General features: G+C 37.3%; 4 protein-coding genes across 6 annotated transcripts; all 4 read right to left on the bottom strand.

Moving 5' to 3' along the window:
• Positions 1-272: 272 nt before the first annotated feature.
• Positions 273-3,372, bottom strand: LOC107187668. Its single transcript, XM_015575814.1, has 4 exons — positions 3,190-3,372; positions 2,889-2,987; positions 708-1,055; positions 273-359 (listed from the first exon to the last, which is right to left on the bottom strand). Exons 1-4 carry the CDS (start codon positions 3,370-3,372, stop codon positions 273-275), a joined length of 717 nt encoding a protein of 238 aa, XP_015431300.1.
• A 502-nt stretch (positions 3,373-3,874) lies between these two features.
• On the bottom strand, positions 3,875-7,050 carry LOC107188201. 3 transcript variants are annotated; one of them, XM_015576459.1, is made up of 6 exons: positions 6,916-7,050; positions 6,306-6,354; positions 5,893-6,030; positions 5,723-5,818; positions 4,184-4,443; positions 3,875-4,093 (listed from the first exon to the last, which is right to left on the bottom strand). In XM_015576459.1, the coding sequence occupies exons 1-6, from the start codon at positions 6,982-6,984 to the stop codon at positions 3,998-4,000; spliced, it is 708 nt and encodes a 235-aa protein (XP_015431945.1). In that variant the 5' UTR covers positions 6,985-7,050; the 3' UTR covers positions 3,875-3,997. The 3 variants fall into 3 exon arrangements, with proteins under 3 accessions (XP_015431945.1, XP_015431953.1, XP_015431960.1); XM_015576467.1 differs by having other exon boundaries at positions 5,744-5,818; XM_015576474.1 differs by lacking the exon at positions 4,184-4,443 and having other exon boundaries at positions 4,016-4,093.
• A 1,518-nt stretch (positions 7,051-8,568) lies between these two features.
• Positions 8,569-13,598, bottom strand: LOC107187657. The gene is made up of 7 exons (XM_015575803.1): positions 13,494-13,598; positions 11,102-11,294; positions 10,348-10,622; positions 9,626-9,682; positions 9,352-9,550; positions 8,997-9,241; positions 8,569-8,767 (listed from the first exon to the last, which is right to left on the bottom strand). Exons 1-7 carry the CDS (start codon positions 13,596-13,598, stop codon positions 8,711-8,713), a joined length of 1,131 nt encoding a protein of 376 aa, XP_015431289.1. The 3' UTR covers positions 8,569-8,710.
• Positions 13,599-20,032: 6,434 nt separating this feature from the next.
• On the bottom strand, positions 20,033-22,500 carry LOC107187646. Its single transcript, XM_015575792.1, has 5 exons — positions 22,480-22,500; positions 21,991-22,059; positions 21,611-21,697; positions 21,179-21,530; positions 20,033-20,361 (listed from the first exon to the last, which is right to left on the bottom strand). Exons 1-5 carry the CDS (start codon positions 22,498-22,500, stop codon positions 20,033-20,035), a joined length of 858 nt encoding a protein of 285 aa, XP_015431278.1.
• Between the last annotated feature and the right edge of the window lie 1,970 nt (positions 22,501-24,470).

Genomic DNA, 24,470 nt, shown 5'->3' with positions numbered 1-24,470 from the left:
GAAACTCATCCACGCCATCGAACCGTTCGTCTTCCAAGGGTTAACAATAACTATAGGTGAATTCGACAGGTTGATTTAATGAAAACAAACGATTTATTAAAGAAACAGGGAATTACTAACAAAAAACAAACGGTTTGTTAAGTTTTAGTATTTACCAGGGACTTAAACCGGTATTATGCCATCAAAGCTATACCGAAACCGATATATTATCGAAAACCGAAATAAATACCGGTATTTCACGTTTCGGTAGAAGTCCCTAGTATTTACATGCGTCACTGGAGTCCGACTAGACGCGCTCCTACGTTATTCAGGGCTTCCGTTATTCCTCGAGATGTCTTCTTGGCGGCGTTCCGCGGCAACTGAAGAAAAATTATTCATGTTTATATTTATGTTGAATTGAACACCTATTACTTTCATTATTCCTCTACTATTAATTACATTTTTAAAATGTTAAATGTTCCTGTTTAGAAATTCAATGTTTCTTCGTGTAATTTAATGGCACCGGTCATCGGTGACCATTATGACAGTGAACGTGTTAAGTTCCACTGGACTTTCAACAAAGTAGTGTTCAATGGGTCAACAGTAAATAGCACAAGCAAATAAAAAATTTGTTGAACATTAGAAATTAATTTGGGCAGTAGAGGGTTAAATTCAGAATCCTCAAGATGTAAATATTCTGACACAAAGCTAAGGAGAAAAATACTCACGTCAACTACAGCGTTCAAGAAGTTGCTGAGCCCCTCGAAACCACTGACCAGAGCTCTACCAATTCCAATAAATTTGTCCCCGGTATTTCCATATTTCTCATGATCCTTGATACCATCGAGCAATGGCGTAGGTCTGAAGAAAGACTCCAGAATGCTCATAAACGGCTTGGGAATTGGCTTTTCGAGAGGGGATTGGCCATTTTCCGACTCCAATCGCACAGTTTCTCGAGCGTTTGGTCTGGTATTAATTACTGGTGCACTTGTGATCGATTCAACAGAGTTTTGAGCAGTATCTATCTTCGGAGCGAGCACAGTGGCCACGCTATTCTGTGATTCGCTGGCCAATGTCTGATCGATAAACAAAAATTAATAATTCTCCTCTTCGTGTGATCTGGAGATGAAAATTTCTAACGATAGAAGCGTTAAAGAAAGCTCTTTGATATATATTTTTAGTAAGTAATCCAGTTGCTTGATTCTGATATTTCCACTTGGAACGAATCTTTAGGTGTTGAAATCACTAATTCGTTCCCTTACAGTTTCATTCCCAGATAGCACATGACGCCTTAAAGATGCCTATTTTATGGCTACTTTAGGTCTGAGGCGCCTTTAAGCCGTCTTCAAGGCGTCATGTGCTATATGGGTTAAAGTGTTACTTATTTATGCTTTCGAATCTATATAGTGGACACATTATTACATTGTACAATTATTTATCCATAAAGGTCAGAATTCTGTTAATGCAGTAAGCAAGAATTATACCACAGAAGTTGTCGATGGAAGTGTAAAATCTGAAATGTCACGTTCTGTAACATTATATTTGTTAATGGAGCATGAAGAGTTCTAAGTAAAAGCACATGGGAATATGTAATTAGAATGAATTTCATCATATGTCTAGCGTTTTCAATAATAATTCATACAAGATCGTAAAAGAGGCCTAATTAACATAATCAACTATCTACGGTCCAGATTCTTTCATGGAATAAATGATTGAAGCCTGGTCACAACGCAGGCTTTATCATACGTTTACATGTGCACTGACAGCCTTCTTTTTACCTAGTCTTCAATTATTAGCAAGTAATTCTACAGTTTGAAATGAATAGATATTAATCTCTTAACCGGCATTCCGCATGACTAAAAGGTTGTATAGACAATATGGGTAGGTTTGCGCAATCAGAAATTGACATTTTCCGTCGAGTGTTTAGGCTCGACGAGCAATCTGACCAGATAAAGGTCCCATGGAGGGACCTACTGAGCATCTCTGGAGTTCCTTGGAGGTTTTCTCTACTGGGCCTCTGAAGGCCGTTGGATTTCTGATTCAAAAGTTTTTGGAGTTCCTCTGAAGGATTCTGAAGGTCCCTTAAAGTCTTCAGAACTTTAGGGGTCCTTGGGAGGATTCCTCCAAACACCCCTAAGTTCTGACTCCTCTAAGGGCCCCTGAGGTCCATTGCAGAACTTCTCTATGAACCTTTGAAATCTGTTCGATGGTTCCTTTGGGGTTTTCAAAGTTCCCTTAGAATACTGCTCCCAGGAACGCTAAGATGCTGTCACAGCTAGTTCAACTGACTTTTGGGTTCATTGCTGGATCCTCCAAGGGTCTCTGAGATCAATCGAGGGACTTGATCTCGGAGCTTTTAGCATTGTTTAGAGAATTTCTTGAAGGGCCTCTGAAATCGGAGAACTTCAGAAGTACCATCAGATGTTCTTCACAGAACTTCTTTAAAAGCCTCTGAGGTCTTTCGAACAGATGTCAATGATCCTCTAGACCCTAGAGTCTAGGGGATCATTGGAATCCGTTGAAGGATTCCTCCAGGGGGCCTGCAGGGACCCTTGAATCGTAATTAGTATTTTTTCACTTAAAATAATCTTCGTTAAATGTGAATGATTATTTTTCTGTACAAGCTTACGGTCCATGGACTTTCACGTCCCCAAACGAATTGAACTAGTTAACTGAAAGATTCGACCTCGAGGCATTCCAAGCATGACAAGTTTTTCTCGTTATGATGTTATTACAACATATGATAAAAAAAGAAGAATAAGTTAGCCTTGCCCCGAATAATTGCGAAACATCGTTGCGGGATGATTCAATGTGCCCTTTGAGCCGTTTCGATCGGATGATCGAGTGTAATGTACGTGGAAATGTTCAAAGGAGAAAGTTTATTTTTTATAATTTAATGCACCAATTACCTCCGCCTGATCGACTATGATGTTTCTGGCCAACGTGACTGAATTCACGAATCTTCCGGCACCGATTCTTATCCCGTCCGCGACGCGACCTAACAACTCCTACAAAAACCGAAATGCAATATTTCGCAGAAACTCATCAAAATATTTGGATCAAGTGTTTGTGACTCGAACCTCTGCCGCTTTTATTTTGTTCTCTGTTCGCGCAGAGTTTACAATGCTGGGTAAATTCCAAGTTTCTTTGAACGTTTCTAACGATTAAAATTCGTCGTAATTATTAATCGAAATTCCAGAAACCACTCACTCGTCCTTGATCCAACCTCGAAGTCGCCTGTGAAGCTGGTCTCGCTGTCGTACCTGCGTCGCCGGTGTTCAACGTGAATTTCGTTGGTTGTTCAGCTGGTAAACCGACCGACAAATCGAATCGGCAAACGAAGATGAGAACACATATCCTTAGTACACTTTTTCGTCTCACTGTGCCTCTCATTGTGGTTATCTAGTTATGAAAATTTCTTGGTAGAAATTTCAACAACTTCATTAACACAATTACGAATTACAAAATACTCTTTCTGTCTGTTAAGTGTCACAATGTACTGGATTGGAACGTCTATGTAAGCGTCACTTACCTTCTATTAAATCGTTGTGTTCTCGCGAACGACTCGAGAAATATTTGATTGCAAATAAGATAATACACCAAGAAAGATGTTCGTCGTTACACAGTCGCTTGCGAACTAACAGATTTCGTTCTGCTCTCCTATAAACTCGTCGCACAGTCTTACGACACGGCGGTTACTTTCTCTTTCGATTTGCTTGACGATGTACGGCGAGGCTCGCCTCCTCGGCGTCTACGTGCTTCCACGGAAGCACATCCGTGATCGACAGGATAATTACTGGTAATTAGAAAACTTCGCGAGCTTCGATCCGTTTCCGATAACGAAAGCACCGCCAACGGAAATACAAGAGGGGCATTGAATCGAGTACAACAACGATTGGTCGTGATTCATATTACTTATGCAACTTTATTACACTAGTAATATATTTCGCTACATGCAGTTATTTTTTTAATAAATAATCAACCCTAAGAAATTCTACATACACCGTGAATACCTCTGTTAAAAAATATTAACCGATCCTGTCATTACATTTACGACACCGCGTAGTACCGCGCTGAACAATCCCAAGATCCTCGATACCAGACTAACCGGCAGCTGAAACACGAAAGAGAACACGCAGTCCCGTCAGTACGTCCAATAAGGGAATCACTTCCGGTTTGCACACGTACTGACAACAACACTTACAGCCGGGATGGTCACTACAGCATTTGATATAGTCTGGCCGAATGACAGTAACATCTTCGGGAAATCGGTAACAGAGGCGTTTGGCAATTGCATGAGGCTTTGCTGTATTTCAGCAAGCACGTCCGCGAACGGTTTGATTGCGGGATCTTTACGGATACGGAGCCATATGTCATCTATGCTCTTTATCTCAGGTATCCCCAATATACGCGCGATCGTTTGCACAGCATTGTTCAAATCGAATGGTATGAGACCCCCACCACCTGTATGTAACGGAAAACAGTGCGTCGCGGTCAGAGATCATTTCTCTGCTCGTGACAACGACACTGACACGAGCGGATGTTAATGTCTCAAATGATACGCACGACCTCCTGCAACACTCTAAACCTCTGATCTGCCGACAAATTCGACGATACATAAGCATACATATAACAGATACACGTGGATAGGAACTTCGTCTTTGCACATTTACTATTGGACGTTTAAATCGAATAACATCAAATATCTTCGAAACCGTTGGTGACACCGACACATTTTTTAGATAAATTTTAAATGGTTTCGGAGTGAAATAATTTGATGTGATTTTTTTTTTTGTAGGTGGACACGTAGGGGATATGTGAGGGTCAGAAATGTTTTTTTTTTTAATGGAATTATAGATTTGTTAATGTACTTAAATGCATGCATGCTATCCGCGATATCTAAGTAGGGTTGCCGGAGAAATCTCCACCGGTAGGGAGAAGGTGACGTCACGTAGAGCTAGACATATACACGAATACAACTTGTACACAGCATGCTACCACGAACGAAAGCACGATGTCACCTCCCAGCACAAAAATACATATATTTTCTCTGCTACTCCCTATTACGTCACTCTCTCCTTACGCGTTGTTTTCCCTACTTCTGGCAATCCTCCATCTAACAACTAACATTGAACATCAACTTTAACCCTTGACTGGTAATGTGGAAACCTTATTAGTAATAATAGACTGCGTATTTTAATGCAAATATAAAATTTTATGGATTAATTTCCCGAAACAGGACGGAAAGAAAAATTTATTTATCCTGTTAACGATTCTAGTAGATACGAAATAAAAAGAAAACCTGGGTATACTTTTTGAAACTTTACGCTACATTGAATATTAGACGGTTGGATATTCTATAAACGCATAAAATCCGCAGTCTATTTATTCAACACATTTTATTAAAAACAAAATATTCAGTTAAGGTTCAAGAAAGTAAACATTGTATTACCAGTACCATAATTTTGAAAATAGAATGTCTCCTAACTAATTCCTTTTTACAGGGAATGGCAAGCAGCATCGACGAATGCATTAACAAATACACGACTCCATTAAAAAAAAATCAATATGACCTTCCTATTCGTTCATCTACGAAAAAACTATTTATATCGAACTATCCCCCTCTCAAAATTTTTCGGTATCGTCAACGGTTTCGAAAGTATTCGAGAGGGTCGATTTAAATGATACGGTAGCCTTCTAAATTTCCGACAAATACAATTCTGTTATGAATATTAATATGTACCGTTCCCTGATCCAGATTTACCATTTCCTCCATCGCCCTCTTCGCTGGTGCCTTGTCCGGAACTGGAATCCTCTATGCTTCGTTTACTTACTGAAGCTAAACAAAATTTCGAATTTTTCATTTTCTCGTCGCCGTTTCTCAGACTACAATGACTATTTCACTATCATTACATGTGACTTGTTCTTTCGAGGTCTCTTGCTCAGTACAGCTCTCGTCGCCATTGCTCGTGTCCTCCTTTGATTCTCCGGATTCCTTAGATTTCTTCGAACCCTTCTCGCCGCTTTCACCGCTTCGTCTGATACGATCCACTAACGTAACAATGATTATGTATGTAGAACTTGTGTATACGTTAATAAAGAATCGTCTCGTAATTTCGTTGAAAATTAAATTGACAGAATTCCCGTATCAACTGTGCTGATGAAAGTAAATTCGCCTACCCGCCTACATCCGCGTATTAGTCCCATCGAACGTTTACGTAACGACTAAAAAAGGAAATATAGTTTAAAGAACGAGGTAACGCGTTTCTTTCCCCTTCATAAGGCCCTCCCCCCCCCCCAAAAGAAACCGTAATTATCGTACTTACTTGCTACATTATTAAGCTCTAGATGATCATCTGCTTGCAGGTCATCCTCCTAAAGATGCAATACAATTAATAACAATGCTTTGATAAGTTGACTTGATGTCTTATCCTACTGCTCAAACTGATCGTTGAAAGACTTTATGTGTACGAGGTATGACAATAATGTTCCCAGAATAGAGAAATTAATGTTTAGAACATTTGAAACTATGTTAGCTCTTCGTAGACGACAATAGAGAGGATAGAAGTAGTTAGTATCTGAATTGACAATGACGACATTGACCGCCTTATCAGGCCCCATTCTCGCTTAACCGATTTTACACTTATCGTGGATCAATGAATGCGTCGTTGGAACACGTGTGTACAGTCTTAAGGGGACCACTTTGAAGCCAACGGTCTCGTATCTGTTTAATTCGCAAATTAATATTTTAAACGAATTACTCTTGAAATATTATTGTGATGTCTCCTGTATTTGGAATCGTTATGAACATGAAATCTTAGAATCACTTGTTTTTTTATCCTTGAAAACATTATTGTGATTTGGAACCGTTCTGAACGTGGAATCGTAGAATCACTTGTTCTTTTTTTCTTAGAAAGAAGCTTGCACGTTACTTACCGCCAAAAATTCGGGCCTCGCCAACGCAGTAACGACACAGCAGAACAAGAAAATAACCACGAACTTCATCCTGAACGATATTAATGTCAACGTTTGGGTGATTCGAAGACAGTCACTACCACTTTTCGAGCTTGCGAGTAGTGTTTTCGCCAGTTTACGCGCGTTTATATACACAATGGGCAAGTGGTGTTAAAACGGCGTGCCATTAATACTAAATATTTAATCATAGGTTTCTTTACCGGGATATCGTTATCAATATTCAAAAGCTTGTCCTTGGCTTTCGCCAAATAGCTACGTTTTTCTTCCTGTTTCTGTAGTTTTGCGCGGAATTGCAGGTATATAGATACTATATCAGCGTGTTATGTAAGCAGCCGATTGTCAACTTCACCCACACGTGTAATGGGATCAATAGATATTCGGCAAACTGTAAATTCAAATCATGAAGCTGTCTTGTATTTCACACTTTCGAAGAATTTATATGAACGGAATTTTCAATCTGTAATTTAAAATACTCTTTTTTTTATTTGTAATATTTTATACATATATGTACAGGAGGTTAATGCAAATTGTGGGACACTTTCACAGGGTGAAGTCCAGGTGCGAAACTAAGACGAAAATCAAGAATGAGGAAATTATGGTCAGGGTTTCCTTGCTCAGGCATTAATTGTTGAAAATGCGATACACTGTCTCGATTAAATACCTAGTTAAATATATTGAATGAAATAAAATGAAACGAATGAAAGCAATTCGTGGAGTTTTCACTGATATTTTAAACAATTAATAACTCGGAAACGAAGTCTCGAACGCAATTTCGTCATTCTTGATTTTTGTCTTACTATGGAAGGACCCAAACTGTTCAACTTCGATTTTAACGGGGTTTCGTAAAGTGATAATATAATATACAGATTCCTAATGATATATGTGAAATATTAGGTGTGGTCTCTCGATACTTTCAAAGATATAAACAAGTGCTATATTGCCTAGCATCTATTTCAATTGTTTGTAAACTGAACTGTGCTAGCCTTTAACCCATGAAACGTGCTACTTTTCGCTACAGTGTTTGAAATACGTTATATCTTGGTAAATGTTAAAAATGCCAGTTATCATTGAAAAGGATGAAACATGTTTCTTTTTGTAATAACTTGAAATATTTCAGTCTTCACAAAACAAATGAAATATTTCACAAATTCCATTAGGAACCTGTAGTCTATCATTTTACAAATCCTAAAATGATCATTGTAAAATCTCATTGTCAGTCGGACAGTTGAGGTCCTTCCTTTGTTAGATGGTCCTTCCACATTTCTAATATTTATCACCTAACCCCGTGTACGTATATCGTAATACTTCCCTGTAGATAGTTGTGTATGACAAACTTGTTGAACATACAATAAAAATCCATTTGAATACAAACATAAACGATAAAGAAATCCAACACCAAGTCACTGTCTGGTCGCCGTACTTTATGTTACGTAATATTATAATATATACAAATGTATGTATAATATAATATGTAACACGTGGATACAACTTTCAGTGTTCGATAGTTTTGATTTAATGTTCATTTCTTTCGTTTATGGAACTTAGAAAATCATTCGATAATTATTGTACGATAGTAGAAGGAGATTCTGGGAGAAAAATGAAATAGAATGATAAGTTACATAATTTAATTAGAAATGCACCTGAAAACTAGTATACAAAATAGTTTCTAAAAACAAGTAGTTTCCATTACCACGAAGTCACGCGTAAATACGCGTCGCGAGCGAGAAGTTTCGAGTATACGCTTAAATGCTATTGGTCAACCGGCGTTGCGGTTAAGCAGTTGGTTGACAGCGTTTAATGTCGATATAGGTATCTGGAAAACATAATAATTAGGTGAATATCGATTGAAATGTCGAATATTATCTGTATTAATTACCTCAATAGAAAAAAAACCAGCTAACTTATACAACTACAATAGAACTTTTTCACTCTGTACAAGTAACTAAACTTCTATACAACAGTGACTAGCTTCTATATAATTACAATTAGCTTTTAGAATATAGTTAACGAAAAATTACATAATCATAAACTAGGAAACTTACATTAAAGACGTCATCGAACACTCCGTCATTCTTGTTCGCGTACTCTACTGGCACAACATTTGTTCCAGATGCATATGCATCCCTCGGGACATCTTGAGCCTGACGGCGGGAAACTTTTTGAGTATTTAAATTGGACGGGTCCTGAACTTCTACCGAAGTATTATGAATGATTTGCTTCCTGTGCCCTAATAACCTCTTTCTCCAGACCCATTTTGGATACACGACTCTCACTGGCTGAGGTGGAACTTGAAAGACAAGATTCAAAAACGTGTAAATTTGTAATAAAAAATATTCTTTAAAACAAGTATCAATGAAAATTCTCGTTTATGACTATTGTCAATCGTCGAGGACTCACCAACTTCGACGATCTCGTTGATTTGACTCTGCAAAGGAGGCGCAAGGGGAGCTGGCTCGATAGCCCCAAGCCCACCTATTGTCTTTACCTTTTCCACCTGAGCTAGCACGGGTGCCTGCGGAGCAGGTTCGATGGCAAGAGCGCCGAAAACACCTGCCGACGCAATGGGCGCTGCCTTGACCGTTTCTATGTTTCGAATCTGACGTAATCATGTTCATCGGTTATTGAATCATCTTCCACGGTTTTTAATATCATGAATTTAATAATGACTTACCACTTTGTCCGCGGATTGGTCTACCTCTTTCAGTGTATACGCTGAGTCACTGGGCGCCTGAAAAAGTTTTACCTTGAAAAGTGAACTGTAAGTCCTCCGTTTAATGTGTTTTCGTGAGACCCAAACGTCCGGGCAAGTTCGAATTAAACAACAAAATGATACCAGGAAGTTAATGTAAAGAATACTACAAAATTATTGGGGGTCTTTAATTGTTTGGACAGTGGCAAAGCTCAACAGGCATTACCTATGACAATATGATAATAACGTTCTTTTACCAAAATTATTAACTCCACAAAAACTATCAAGGAAACTCTTTTTGCTTCTGTACTTTGGTCTGTGAACGACTCACAGAGACCTCATGAGGTATTAAAAATAGTGGAATATTTGCAATCTTGGTGAACCATCATATTTTCTTCAGACACAGATATCTGAATCTTGAACGTTCCCCACAGACAATCCATCTTCCTTCGTAATTACATTACGTATTAAAAAGGTATTACCATCATTAAAAAGCTATAGATACCGAGCAACGGGTTAAGAATGGAACAATAAATGTAACCATTTTACCTTGGCCCTATATCCCTAAATAGGCACCGAATATGAAAGTTAAAAAGATGAACTGTAGTAGAGAACGTAATAAAATATCATCATGTCTTAGGTATTCGGGAGAAAAGTAGTTAAGAGGTTCGATTAATAATTAACATTGAGAATACAGTCTTTACCTGTTGCAATTTCTCAGGCTTCTTTTCGGAACGCGTGATGATCTGAATGTTTGTACGACTTTTGACCGGTTTTTCTATGATATCGGTTGCTTCGTTTGTTTTTCTGATACCATTTTCAGGCGGATGAACAACTTGGGCACCTGTGGTTGCACCTGCGTAGAGGCCACCCCTGGCTGGGGCGACTGATCTTCCGCTTCCATCCAGTACGCCACCCAAACCAGCGCCGGCTGCTGGTCCTCCATTACCGAGGTTCGCCCTCGCGTAAAGACCTCCCTCTACAGACATTTTGTTTACGTAAGATTGTGTATTTTTTTTTTATTAAGCACTTAAAACCTCTTACGAGGCTTATTTCTGTTATACAAACAAACATGAATAATACCTCTATCGTAGTTGCTTTGTGATTTAAATCTACTTCCTTACATTTGTGGATTTTTCATGCTCAAGGTCAAACGAAGGTCACACTACTATAGGTCATTAAATTGGTCTTGACATCAACTATTACTCCACGATGTTAAAAATAAATAGTCCTATTTAAAAAAAAAAACTGATTACCTAGAATATTTAAAAAATTTGTTGTGTATCATAATAGTTGCCCTTTCGAACCAAACATTGGCCCTTCACATTTGTTTGTATCTTCGAAAACAAGTGAAATATTTAAGGTGCTCATATTAGGTGGGACAACCTGTATTCACGTTCAAATACCTCGTATAAGTGTTAGCATATTTTCGAGTATTTTATGGTATACTTTACTAACGTGCGCCTGCGCTATCGCCACTCAGCAATCCACCCAAGCCAGCAGCCGCATTTGCACCCCATGGTGTTCCTGCGCTTGCATGGAGTCCTCCTCCTGTCTTCGAGCCACCAAGTAGGCCGCCTAGTCCAGCTTCCGCGTGGTAGCCGCCGAAATTGAATCTAATCCCGCCATTAGTGAACTGGAGGAATGGAAGCTGTGAAGGGAGTCGAAACGGAACGAATTCAGCTATGGTCTGGTGCTTTCGTAATATTTAAACGGATCTTTACGATCACAGTCTCAATAAAAATTCTTTAAAGATGGCAGTTGTATGCCGATTTCAAACGAGAATTCTTGCACTGCATCGGTTAGGCAGGATGTCACTCTGGAATTTAGGGGATGTAGGTCTTCTCTTGTTAGACAAATAGACTCAAGTGACTACAAAAAAGATGGAGCGAACACGAGGTGGAAAGACGAGGCCCACTCGCGTCACACCACTATCGAGAAGATGGATGATGTCTACCAACGTCGAAGTGTTATATTTTCAATAATTTTATAATTATTTTTATATTATTTAGGTAATAGGATTTTTCCGGAATTACTGATTGAGGATAGACGTCTCCAGAAGTTCGAGTTCTGAATTATCAAATTAACTATATATTTATTTTATTGATTACTGCTGGTTTATTGTCGTTAATATTACATAAATTAATAATGAGTAAGGAAGGAGTGGAGTCGCAACATTCTTTTCAGAGTGTTATTTATTCTTTCTGTTTGTCTACGCCCAATAATCATGGGTTTAAATTAAATAAAATTTAATAAAATTGACTCTAGAATTCCAAAATTCCATTGTAACAAGTTAGCAGACTTCTATTTCGTTGGCAAAAGTGTCTAGATTCGAGTTGTAAACACAAATAAAATTTATTTTCTGCTGAATTATACTACAATGATTTAGCCTTTAAAGAGTGTACAAAAAATTGAACCATTTCTATCCACCTCTAAGAAAATTCTTCCTCCAGAGGCAAACTAAACAATGTTCATTATTGTGCACTCACAATTGCGATTCTATTAAAGATGACCCTGCGTTTAGTCTCACAATTTTGCATGAAATTACCGTCGGAACACCTTAAAGACATCGTTTATTCCAAAGTGCGTCGGATAACGAACCAAATGACTAAAAAATTAAATGCAATTTTCTTAATACAACGCCTGTCTTTCGTAAAATTTACTTTCTAAAACTTTCGTACGACTTATCGCAATTTTCGAGTATTATCCACGGTTCACTATCTCGGCGAATAACAAACATGCAATTTAAAGTTGTTCCTCGAAGTAACGATAGTCGTCACGACGATAAGGTCAACGAACAAAATTTTTAATCGATCCATAACTTGGGTATATAACGATCGCGAACGACGAACAACATGCTTCCGCAATCCTTTCTCCTACCGTGGCTGCGTTTCTAGGTTATCTAATAGTCTTCTACCGTTGCAACTTTTCCTTTCGGTTCTTTCCCCGTGGATCGATTTATCTTTTCAGTTCATTTGTTGCTAGCCCATTGATATGGCCGTGTGAATATTCAGCACTTTAGGTGCCATTAAAATTCATGATATTTTAAACAGATTGAAGCTCGTGGTGTAAGAATCAGGAAATTCGCTGTGCATTTCGTTAAAAAGTGTCTGAACAAGCGAATTCTAAATTTCTATTGGCGGCAAACGCTCAATTTAGAACATATCATTTTCCTTTGCAATGTGTAATTGGTTGATTGTAACAAATAAATTTTGCTCCTTATGATTGAATTTAAGTCCTTTGGAAAAAGTTGCATTTTTTCTTATTTACTTCATAGTAATTATTCTGGCGGCCCACTTCTTATTGACATGCATCATTCTAATTCTGTCACGTACTGTCACAGTTGTGTCATTAAATTGCCTTTTAAATTACCTGTTACAGAGGAAATCGCATTTCCCCGAAGAAATTTCGTCACACGTTCGAGATCGATCGACAAGCAAATAAAAAGCTGACCAGTAATAACGACGTAACATAATAAACTAATTGTCCTGCCAAAGAGTAAATTTGAAACAAGAAGAGTTAAAGTTATTTACGATTACAAATTAATTTACTCTAATCCAAATCAGATTTAATATCAACGTAGATTCTAACGTTCACCAGTCTGCACCTGTTCACCGTGTCTAACAACATTGTATAATCGATTCCATTATCCGAAAAAATTCTAAATATAGCAATTACGCAGCTGAATCGTTCAACCATCACCATCTTCCATATTATTAAAATCGTCCGACGTGACAGACAAAAGTCGCCCACAAAATTGCTGTTTCACGATGCCGCGAGCAACCGAACAAACAATGGTAGCACATTCGTGTCGTCTTTTGAAAAATTCTTTAATCGTCCCGAAACTCACCCCCAACGACGGCTGTTGGTTATCGTAACCGGGCGACTGCGGCATCCCGCTGGCGAGAACTGCCAAACAAAGAACAAACACGGTAACCACCTTGCGTCCCAGCATCTCTCTATGAACTGACGCGCGCCACCGTTCGCCACTACGGTATCCTACCTGTTTTCTAAAAAGACCTCGAAGGCATCATCCGGCTCACCGTAACGGGAAGGGATACACGAGCCTGATGTACGGTGGTCCCAAGAAGATATAAACCTTTCCGGCCAGCTGACGACGCTCGTCGACTACGAATGCGTAAGTCGGTTTGTACGATAATAAAGTACAGAACGCACCGTGATTATGGGGTTCAAGGACAGTTCTGCGTAACTGACACACCGTTTGCACGTGAAACGTAATCCTTTCTTCGCGATGTTATGGTGACTGACACCAGTTTTATTCACTTTTATTCGGGTGAGTAATAAATAATTAACGTTTGGCTATTTTTTAAAAAATTAGGTGGAATCAAGACATTTTACGATTAATATCAATCTATGCAATGTCAATATCTCTGAACTTAGCTATTACGAACTATTGCTATTTACGATGGTCATTATTTCAAGCTCGTTCTTTCGATCACAAAAATGCTTAGATGTCAACGGGGACTGTGTTGAAAAATAGTTTAAGATATATTTTCATTGTAAAAAGAAGTTTAAGTTACAGTAAATTGTGTTCAATTTATGATTAAACGATTCGTATTTTGAAAATGACGCTGGTAATTGCTAGTTGGTAATTGTTTTAGTGTCCACGACTGAAGTTATTTTTGACTCGACCGAGAATAGATTGTTGTTTGATGGTTGAAGAGCGACTGTAGGTCGTAGACAGGATATCGATGCGAATGATATTGAGGAATCGATCGGATGTGCGAAATGGGGGGAACTTTATGTATGCATAAAGTTGAATTAATGAATTTTGGCCCCAAGAATGTGGGCAGTGTATTGTGACTTGAATGGATCGGATATTCGAAATGAGGGGAACATTTGCGAAGCTAAATCAACGAATCGTAATAGCAGTTATTTAAAAATGAATTCGTTCGTAATGTGACAAGTACGTTATGAAGTAAAGTGAACCACCATGTATATGATTAATTTGTTGATGTGAACGATGTAACTGTAATTTGTGAAAGCTAGAATCGTACAAGTTTTTTTCTTCAATCGAATTTATTAAACATTTTACTATATTCAATTAGAATTATAGTTTATATTACTATGTTTTTCAGTTTATATTACTATATGGTTGAAAGAATGGTAGGTTGTGTGTGACTTTAAGAGCAGTATTTTAAGGAAAAGTAAGCCACTCTCGATGGTACATAAGAAATTTAACTGGTTAATTTGAATATTATCATGGACTATATTACCACTCTTTTTCCTTTATCTTGTTGACCACAATGTTCTTAAAATTCCGAGAGTGCAATCTTTCTTTTACACCGTAACGGAAACTGCATGAGTCAACATTTATTTCGGTACTTATTCCTTTAATCCTATCGAATCATTTGAATCTGACTTTATTCTACTTCAACATTCCTTCTCGGGGTTTATGATGAAAGCTTGTCTCGCATAACTTTCAATCAAAGATATGTACAATTTTGTTCGAATTGCGCAAATAAACGGTAGGTATGTTCCAGCTTTATCTTGTCGTTCAAGTAATTAACCAATTTAATTGTTACTTGTATGTCTAGGCAATCAAGAAGGAAACATTATTTTACTTTGTAGTTAAAATTCTCGTGTACAGAGTGTTATGAAACATTGAAAAAAAGTTTGTAAAAACGTGTGTCCTATTTGACCTTGTCCTCAAGTTATAAAAATTTTATGTTGTAGCGTAATTGACTTTACTAAACTATTGGTATCCACTACACGGTTATACCTTTTTTCACAGAAATTCTTGAATTATTCAAAAACTCCTTTACACCGTGACTGCATTTGACATTCGAGCCGACGGTCGCCATTTTGTTGTATTTTTTATGAAAATAAACGTTTATAATACAGAAATAGCGATTACTCGAAAACAGAGGCAAATAGGACACGTGTTTGCATGAACTTTTTTCATAGTCTTTATGTACACTGTACATCTGTTAAGTAATCTTCAAATGTATTACGAAACACCGAATGTACATATTAAAAAATGAACACTAGCTTCTTGTTTCTTATGTGTTATATGTTCATTATATTCTTATATATCCTTATATCCTTATTTAAATAATAAATTTGTCCATCTTTACAGTCAATGCATTGGGTTGATGATTCTGATACTGCAATCACAGGTGTGTCACATGTGGTTCCTTCAAGGTAGGGATATATGCACGTACATATGTATGTATTATATTAAAAATAGCTAAACGAGTGTTCAAAAATGACAAAAGAAAATATTTACATAGTTTTTCTAAATATATCATTTTTAAATAAAAAATTATTTTAAGGAAAAGCATCTGATCACCTTGTCATGTTGCACAAATGGCTCACTACAAACTATGCAAATGAATGTATTAAGTTCTCCACCGTTCACCGTATTGAGTACACCTTTCTCTAACAGATATTCATGTAGTAATCCAGGGTTTTAGTACCTCTTTCAGGGAATTATAGTTCAGAAAATGTGCACCCATAAACACGTTTCGGAAAATTGTTTTACTAATAAACATAAACCTTTACGATGAATATCTAAATGGCTTAATGAGCAGTTCAAATACGTGTGTTCATTATAACGAAAGTGTGAAGTACGCTGGTTTGTAAAATAGGTGGCAAATTCGCATGTTGACCAAACCACCGGGTATAAGACTGACACACTCACTATTTGGATTGCGTTTTAATTGAAATTTAATTTTCATTTTAAATTGTGTTTGTTACTAAATACTTAATATTATAGAAACTTTTGCATGATGTCTTTCACAATATTTCGAAATTGCATTATTTAGAATAGTCAATTCTTGCATCGACCAATTATCCGTAGAACTGAATGTTCGAATTCAAAAATGAGAAGAACATCCTTGACACACTTCTTATTTCGGGAGAACGGTAATTATCAAGTGACCACTGTTTAGAAAACTGGTCCGAGAAATGGATTTTGGACCCAACACATAAAAAACAGTGGTAATTATTCTAGTGAAATTAAACTAAATATTGTATGAAATTAGAATTATAGTTAATGGTGATTATTAATTATAATTAATGGTCTTTCTGTGTCTACTTCAGCTTTCCTATTTACAATTTTGACGTTAAGAAAGCACGTGAGTCTAACACTGATAACTGAGACAATAGAATTGATAACTACCACAATATACAAAATCGCTAATTAGAGGTACCATTAATTTCTAACGATAACATCAGCCACAGGAAAAAAAACATCAATAACCGCGAAACTAGAAACTCTAACAATTTCACAATAATCTCATTTTTTAACTAGATGGTCTATGTCCCCATTTACTACATGGCCACTACGTGTTTGCAATATTAGTGTCGTGTTTGAAACTATGGTTGGTCCGACGATACAAATCAGTTAAAATAACCAAAACATTTTTGTGTTAAGCCCAGCTATTACCTGGCAACTGTCTCTGTCCCTGCCCCACCTAAATGGTCATTACCTCCCTTTGTTCACAGTTTCTGACTGGACTTGTTGGATGAGGTACAGACTTTGTAAAGTAGGAGAGATTCTTGGAAGTACTTTAATGTGTTCATCAGTTTTTTTTGCATCGAGAAGACTATACCGTTGTGTTTGTTTCTCTGTAATTTCTACCTGACGCATTCAATAATAATCTTATTTACTCGATGTTATTAAAAAAAAAAACCGTCACGACAGAATTGCGACAAGAAATGATCGTCGTGTGTGTCGCGTAAAAAATAACAGTCTTTTTTTTATCAAGCGATGACTAAATGCCACGTAACGAATGAACAAAATGGAAACAAACGGAAAAAAATGAAACGCAGAGAATGTTCCGGGATCGAAGGTGAATTAAGCCCCCTGTTTATTATTGTATTAGGTTGTTCAGTTACAAATATTTTTCAATTTATATCGTATTCTTATTCAGTACTTTTTTAACAATTTTTTCCGTTTCTCGATTAACTTCATTCTACTAGTTATGTACAGCTTCAATTGTTTTACTTTTAGCTTAAGAAAATTTAAGTTTTGTTTCTAGATACAAAGAAATAATCAATTGACGGGGTAAAGTCCAATTAATTAGGTAGATGCGATCAAATTTTCCAGTTGAATTTGCGTAATTTTTTTACATAACTAGGTTAGGATGTAATGAAAGTATTCTTTATCTTTGTTCATACATTTCGTCGGTATTTCTCACAGAAAACAAAAAAAAAGAAACGAATAACGTATACAGTAAATATATTCCATCCAGACCTGGAAAATGGTACCTTTTCACCAAACCAATCGATTTTTCCTTTGTCCAGTAAAAAGGTAACAAAGACAATGTGCTCGAAACACTACTGATTTTCCGAACGATACAATAGAATTTAGATAAAGCATATCTCTCTCGATATAGCTTCGACGAACAGGAATAACAGGATTTTTAATGGTACGTGGTGAATGTCGTCGATGCCAATGTACCGATCTTGACTAGCAAATGGCTCCTAAAATGTACCGTTAATCCATAAAATTTTTTCATTCGACAGCCACGAAATGATGCTTATGCACGATCAACGCAAAGATCATCGAACTCTCTCGGGCATCAACGAATTGGTTGTGGCTTAAAGACTGATGAAATTTCGTACTTTTCCATTCTTCCACCAGGTGAACTCGACTGTGCATTTTTATTGTCTGTAGTAGAGTGAATCATTCAACCTTGCCGGACACTGTATTTTTCATATGTACGGTAAGACATTACGATATCCTGGAAAATAATATAATACCATACCACCGAGTAATTACCATTTTGTCGCGGAATTGTATGCACCAGCGACGCTCGAGGAAAACGAAAAAATAGGTAACTGCACGTAAAACCGATGTCGTCGGGACACCTTCGCAGTCTTGATTTCTGAACACTTTAGACTAAAGGGTGTCTCGGCAAGAACTTGAATTTCGAATCGTGCGCCATTTTCATCTGTCAAACGGTGGGTCAGTCATATTTGGTGGTTTTTTAGTTAATACATTGATATTTACGAAAATGACGCGTTACACTTTGGAAGAACGTTTGTTAATAGTGAAAGTTCATTATAAACATTACAAACGTTGTTGCAAACGAAGTTTCCAGGTCTTGTCATCTCTCGTCTTAGAGACCAAAACTGGCCGCCAAGTAGTTGCGATTAAACCTGTTTGGATTATATTCTCTGGGGCTTTTTGAAAAGTAAGGTCTATGCAAATCACTCTGAGACAATTCAGAGACTCAACGAAGAAATTGAACGCCAAATTCGTAAAATTCACCGGCCCTTACTCCAAAACGTACTGCGAAATTTCGTCGTAAGGGAATTTTATAATTAGTCATAAGGGAAACACCTACAGTTTGGTTAAAATTCTTATCGTCGTAACCAGGTAGAATTGTTAATCGAAATTTAACCACCTTGTAGCCAACCTCTGTGAATAGTTTCGCGTCACTTCTGTTATCTCCGTCAATACTTCATTTTTAACACACGACGCAAAAATGAGGTGTATTGTAAGTTTGACGCCTGCGTTTGTGTGTGTGTGTCTGTTTGTCTATGATTCCATTGGTCAACTAATGATCCGATTGTGTTGCGATTTTTTTTGTTCTAAATTATATATATTTCTAGGAAGTCTAATAGCCATGTTTGGTCAAAATCGGTTGAATAGTTTTTGGTCTACAACATTTCAATGATTAGAACGTATTTGAAAATGAAGATTTTAGATTCTTTAGTGTTGGGAGTTCGTAAAAATTTAATTCAATATTATTAGTAGACCGTTATTCGTTAAAACAAGGTATTTTCTTGTCATTTATAACTAATCACACAAAATTAATTCAACGTGTAAGCTTGTGAAGCTCCAAGGTAATAGCTGTTAAGAATGAAATTGTGACATCACAATGAACACTCATATATCTCAGTAAAAAAAAGATTGTTTATTTCCTTATTCGGTGACGAAAATACATTCTTTGCCGTAAAAATAGGATAATCTAGCGTGACGGAATCGCGACCAAACGTGCATCTCAATTACCTGCCCAGTGTAGTCGAATTCTGAAATTTTTCGTGTCCGTCCTCGCCAGGATCTAGAAGTCCATGGATCAAACAAGTTTTGGTGGTGGGGGATCCGATGACGCATAATCACGGTATCTTGATCTTCCTCGTTTGTGCTCACAGTATTATGGCAACAATAAAACGATTACTCGACAACTCGTTTCGTCTGAGACCTGTAACCCTCGTCGTCGATCGTTTCCCCTACCAACAACGTTTTTATCGATTGTACAATATAAATCCACACAATTCTGCCGGATTCGTATTGGCTATAGCCGTGAAATTACGCATATGGAGTGCTTTAATACTGTTTTTGTGAAACTTTCGGGCAATCGAGATTGCCCTGATGAGAAGAACTAAATTCGTTTGCACAAGATTCGACGGTTTTCACGATTGAAACGATATTCTGTTGCTTTTCGGCGCGATCTTGTTCCGTATCGGTGGATCGTCTTCGTAGTCCAGTGGATCCTTTATATCAGTGGTCGGCAATTTGTTTTGTATTCTGTCCTCGTAATTGTACTTGATCGATTTGTGATCCTTCGGCGCGATCTTATTCGTGATCGTCGTGACTGTGCTGGTCGGCTTGGATCCATGGTACGTTCCTATTCCGGCGGTGATCCCGTGCCAGATGTACGACGAGTCCTCGTCGATGTTCTCGTGGACCTCGTACGTATGCTGACCGTTGTTCATCGTGCCCCCGTGGCCTCCGTGGATGCCTAAAAATATTTTCCGTGTATTATACGCGACGGATTGTCCTGGGAAATCCACGACGAGATTTATTGTTCCGCGTATCTTGGAATGGTGACGCGAACCGGAATAATTCAATGGCTGAATCAGCTTCACGACCTTTTAGCGAACTACTGTACGGCGAATCTTGCATGCTTGCATGTTTATTTAAATGAACATTAGCCGAGGAAAGAAAAACTGCGTATCAGTGCATTCTTTTGTTGCTTTTTGACGCTCGACGATTTAAATAAAAATTTAGTTTGGTTTATGGGATCTTTTGCAATTTTTGTGTTTCACTGGTATAAATTCTTTCGATGCTATCGAATCAGGGTGAAAAGTGGTCCAATTGAATTGACGATTAGCAAGAACGACTAGTGTATTAGGTTGATAGGAAATATTGTATAAATGGCTGATCAGTCTAGACTATGGATGTTTATGCATTTATTCCATTCCTCAACTCGGAGAATGCAATAAAACAAAAATTTTAATGAAATTCAGTATTATTTATGTGAAGCTTCTAGTACAGAATTCAAGATTCTGTCCAAATTTAATTTCTAAATATTTTTAAATAATTTTGCATAGTTTGTATAAATAGCTCCAAATGCTGTTCACCAGAATTTATTTTAATCCTTTATATTCCACTTTTCGATTTTTATTCAAATTTTTTCTATTTTTATTTCGATTTATAATAGCTGTCTGTGTATAATCGTGTAGAACAAGCCGGACGATAATCGAAAGGAGCCTGCACTATCTACAACTACTTGCAAGTAAAATAATATATTGTACGCAAACAGACGGAATATTTACCATGATTTCCATGACCACCATGACCACCATGCCCACCATGACCCATGTGCCCTCCATGACCACCGTGACCACCAAAACTACCTAATAAACCATGATTACCAACCAGAAGATTCGACAACGCGTTCAATCCGAACGGATCTTTATGCGGAAATTTGATGGTCCTCTTAATCTGCTGTTGTTTCAATCGTTGCTGCTGTATCTGATCCCTTTGCTGTCTTTGTCGTTCCCTTTGGGCCACCAGTCTGTCTCTTCGTTCCTGTCGTATCCGTTGGAATTCCTCGGAATTCAGGGCCCTCTGTCCTGACGTCGATTTAACCAGATTCCCGACTGCTTCTAGTGTCTGTATCGGAATCTAGAAGAAAACGATTCGATAAGGATTGAATCAAGCTCGAGGATCTTGTATAATAGAGAGGGTCAGTGACTTGCTGGTACCTGTAAGATACTGTCGATTGCTTGGGAATTTTCTGGAGTGAAGGTCTGCGCTGCGGCACCTGTTTGTCTGATCGCCGTGATCGGTATCTAACAAGTGAAATTTCATTTTAATCATGAACCTCGATGATCGAGCAATCTATATTTCCATACATATATGCAGTCTACTTATGACGTTTCTAGTTCTGTATTTTTTTACTTTTTTTTCTCTAATGTTTTTCGTCTCCCCTTTATATTTTTTTTTGTTCTACTTTTTTTTCTATATTGTAATGAAGATATTATTATTAGTATTTCCATGAATATCCACAGTCTACTCACTCCACGAAGAACAAAATCAACACTTAAAAAGAATTAACACTTGATACAGAAAATATAGTACTCACATTAAAGATATTGTCTATCACACTGCCACCCTGTTGCGAATCGCTCTGACGCTTTATCCTCAAGTTCGCCTGCAATAAAATTTATTTCCGTCAATATTTAATTTACGAGATGTGTTTCCACGTCCGACAATGTGGTATTTTTTTAAAAAGTTTGGCGAATCTTCTGAAATAATAGGTCGCGATAAACCCAACCTACGCAATCAAGTCTACTCGCGGCGATATATTTTGGGACGCCTTTCGGCGTATTCGTTCACGACGATGCGTAGAATACACTCGCGAACAGTTAAAGTGCCCACGTTCCCCGCAGCTTTCACTTTTCTACATATAAAGAGCGCCAAACGATTTTCTGCGTGCCCTGTTAATCGAAAGGTCAGCATGCCTCTTGGACTCGCGTCATTGGCTCTTTGCAGTGAAGATTGTATTACAAAGATAAAAGGTTTAACATTCAAATTAACTGCGATCGCGATCGAAGGAATCATATTTATTCACTTTACCGGTCTTTCTTGACATTGTGCGATAATAAATTTAATAAACTGAAGGGTTTCGATATTTTGGAGTCGATTAGTGTCCATCTGATACAGAGCAAATGTTTGATAAAAAAATGTACGTGATCTATTCAATGTTGACCGACAAATAAATAGAAACTGTTCACTAATAATAACGAGGAATATTTAATAGACTAACGTGAATTGTAAAGATAGAAAATAATAAATTAAAAAGAAAACAAGTTGAAGTTGCTTATGATTCAACTTGATACGTAATCAACTATCAGGATTGAGTTAAATTTCAGACCCTAAACTTAAATTTCTGTTTTACTTTTTTGACAAATTTATTACATATGATTTCTGTGAAAGATCACGTTATTACCAGGAACCAATAATGTTTCTAATCTGGACAATGGAACTCACGACTCGACGCAACCCTTTAACGCACAGATCCTTAAATCGTTATTTCAATATTATGAAACTGATATTACACGTTGTATATTTTGTTATTTTGAAGTCGGAGATATCGGTTCTTAAACCGAAATATTTTTTCTTTTTCTTATCTATTTTTAGAGGAAATGCTTGAATTGAGATCTACTTTACTATCAGTGAAATTACGTATTCTTGCTAGCAAAAATTAGATATGAACCGGTAACAGAATTTGACCCTTTTAAAATTAGTATTGCACCGGTGCAACGCCGGAAATTAAAGGATTACTACCTAATTAACTATCAGGATCGATTTAAATTTCCAACACTAAACTTAAATTCCTGTCTTCACCTGTTTACAAATTTACAATACATGCTCTCACTAAAAGAGCAAGAAATTACTCAAATAAACTAAAAATGTATTTACAATAATTACTAAGTAAAAATTAAAGCCAATTTTGTAATTAAAATAAAACTCTTACCCCCTCCGTGGCTACGGAGCACAAAACACCAATGAAAAAAATCGTTCCTCCGAACATGTTCGCGTGTCTTCTACGGTCCTCGCGCGTTGTATCGAGCGATCTTCGTGATCGACGGACTGCAGAACGGGTCGACGATCCGCTGATCTATAAGGGTGGCTACAAGATCCCACGCCGAGCATCGACCAATCAGATCCCCGGCGAATCTTGACGCAGCAGTAGTCGTTTGACCACCGGTCCTTTCTATTTCACGTAATCTTCGTACGCACGATCCGGCCCCTCTTTTGTCCTCTTTCACTGGGGGACGGTATCGTGTTACTTTTTGCACCTATGGGACACAGAAGCGTGGGTGGAATCAGTGTCATTGCATAAACGTGGGCGTAGACGTAGAAGAAATGCATTTACGTAAACAAATAGTGCGCTGGGAGAATCTTCTCGCAGTCAGGTGTACACTGTGGCCATGAGGATTTCTAGGGCATTTAGCGAGTGTGAAAAATACTAAGAGTGTGGGAGAATTATGAGAAAGTGATTGATGATACTGAGCAGATATTTTTAGAAGAATATTAAGAGCTTCGTTACTACTATTTTTTATTGCAAGACCATTTAGGATGTGTTAGGTTGTTTGATAATAAATGTCAAAATAATAGTCTTAAAATCGTTAAATATGGGTTCGTCAAGATTGTAAATCGTTAACAATAGTGTATTTGATTTCGATTAAAAGTCTTCTTTTCGACATATGTTGTAATCGTACATAAACATTTTTAGCCAACAATCTAATATTTACATTCTTAATTGGATATTAAAAATATAAAAGCTTGAAATTTGTGACACGTAATTTATCTTTTAATCATCACAACTGTAACCCTAACATACGTGACGCTAGCAGCGAATTTGTTAAAGTTTAACAATCGATACCTACGCTAACAGAATCTCATAGGTACTACAAAATATGTAACCCAAATAAAGCGACAAACTTTCTTCGATAAATCAACCTTCCTAATATATACAAACTGGAGTGTACCTATCGACAGGTGATCGTCAAATAGAAGTAAATTCCTCTGCGACTCTAGAAACTGTTTAAAGATTTC

Source organism: Dufourea novaeangliae, unplaced genomic scaffold (genome assembly GCF_001272555.1).
Source record: "Dufourea novaeangliae isolate 0120121106 unplaced genomic scaffold, ASM127255v1 scaffold16, whole genome shotgun sequence".
NCBI lineage: Eukaryota > Metazoa > Arthropoda > Insecta > Hymenoptera > Halictidae > Dufourea > Dufourea novaeangliae.
The sequence above is the reverse complement of the archived record's forward strand: the minus strand, read 5'-3'. Positions and strand labels throughout refer to the sequence as shown.

Coding starts and splice junctions, on each gene's coding strand:
- LOC107187668 (XM_015575814.1), bottom strand. CDS start 3,372: ATGAGAGGCACAGTGAGACGAAAAAGTGTACTAAGGATATGTGTTCTC. Junction 2,988..3,189: donor CGAGGTTGGATCAAGGACGA/GTGAGTGGTTTC, acceptor CGGTTTTTGTAG/GAGTTGTTAGGTCGCGTCGC. Junction 1,056..2,888: donor TCATAGTCGATCAGGCGGAG/GTAATTGGTGCA, acceptor TTTATCGATCAG/ACATTGGCCAGCGAATCACA.
- LOC107187657 (XM_015575803.1), bottom strand. CDS start 13,598: ATGCTGGGACGCAAGGTGGTTACCGTGTTTGTTCTTTGTTTGGCAGTT. Junction 11,295..13,493: donor ACCAACAGCCGTCGTTGGGG/GTGAGTTTCGGG, acceptor CTCCCTTCACAG/CTTCCATTCCTCCAGTTCAC. Junction 9,683..10,347: donor AGCCTGAGAAATTGCAACAG/GTAAAGACTGTA, acceptor AAACTTTTTCAG/GCGCCCAGTGACTCAGCGTA.
- LOC107188201 (XM_015576459.1), bottom strand. CDS start 6,984: ATGAAGTTCGTGGTTATTTTCTTGTTCTGCTGTGTCGTTACTGCGTTG. Junction 5,819..5,892: donor CTCGAAAGAACAAGTCACAT/GTAATGATAGTG, acceptor AATTTTGTTTAG/CTTCAGTAAGTAAACGAAGC. Junction 4,094..4,183: donor CTGTAGTGACCATCCCGGCT/GTAAGTGTTGTT, acceptor TTCGTGTTTCAG/CTGCCGGTTAGTCTGGTATC.
- LOC107187646 (XM_015575792.1), bottom strand. CDS start 22,500: ATGTCAAGAAAGACCGGTAAA. Junction 22,060..22,479: donor TGTCAAGAAAGACCGGTAAA/GTGAATAAATAT, acceptor ATTTTATTGCAG/GCGAACTTGAGGATAAAGCG. Junction 20,362..21,178: donor TGGTGGTCATGGAAATCATG/GTAAATATTCCG, acceptor AAATATTTTTAG/GCATCCACGGAGGCCACGGG.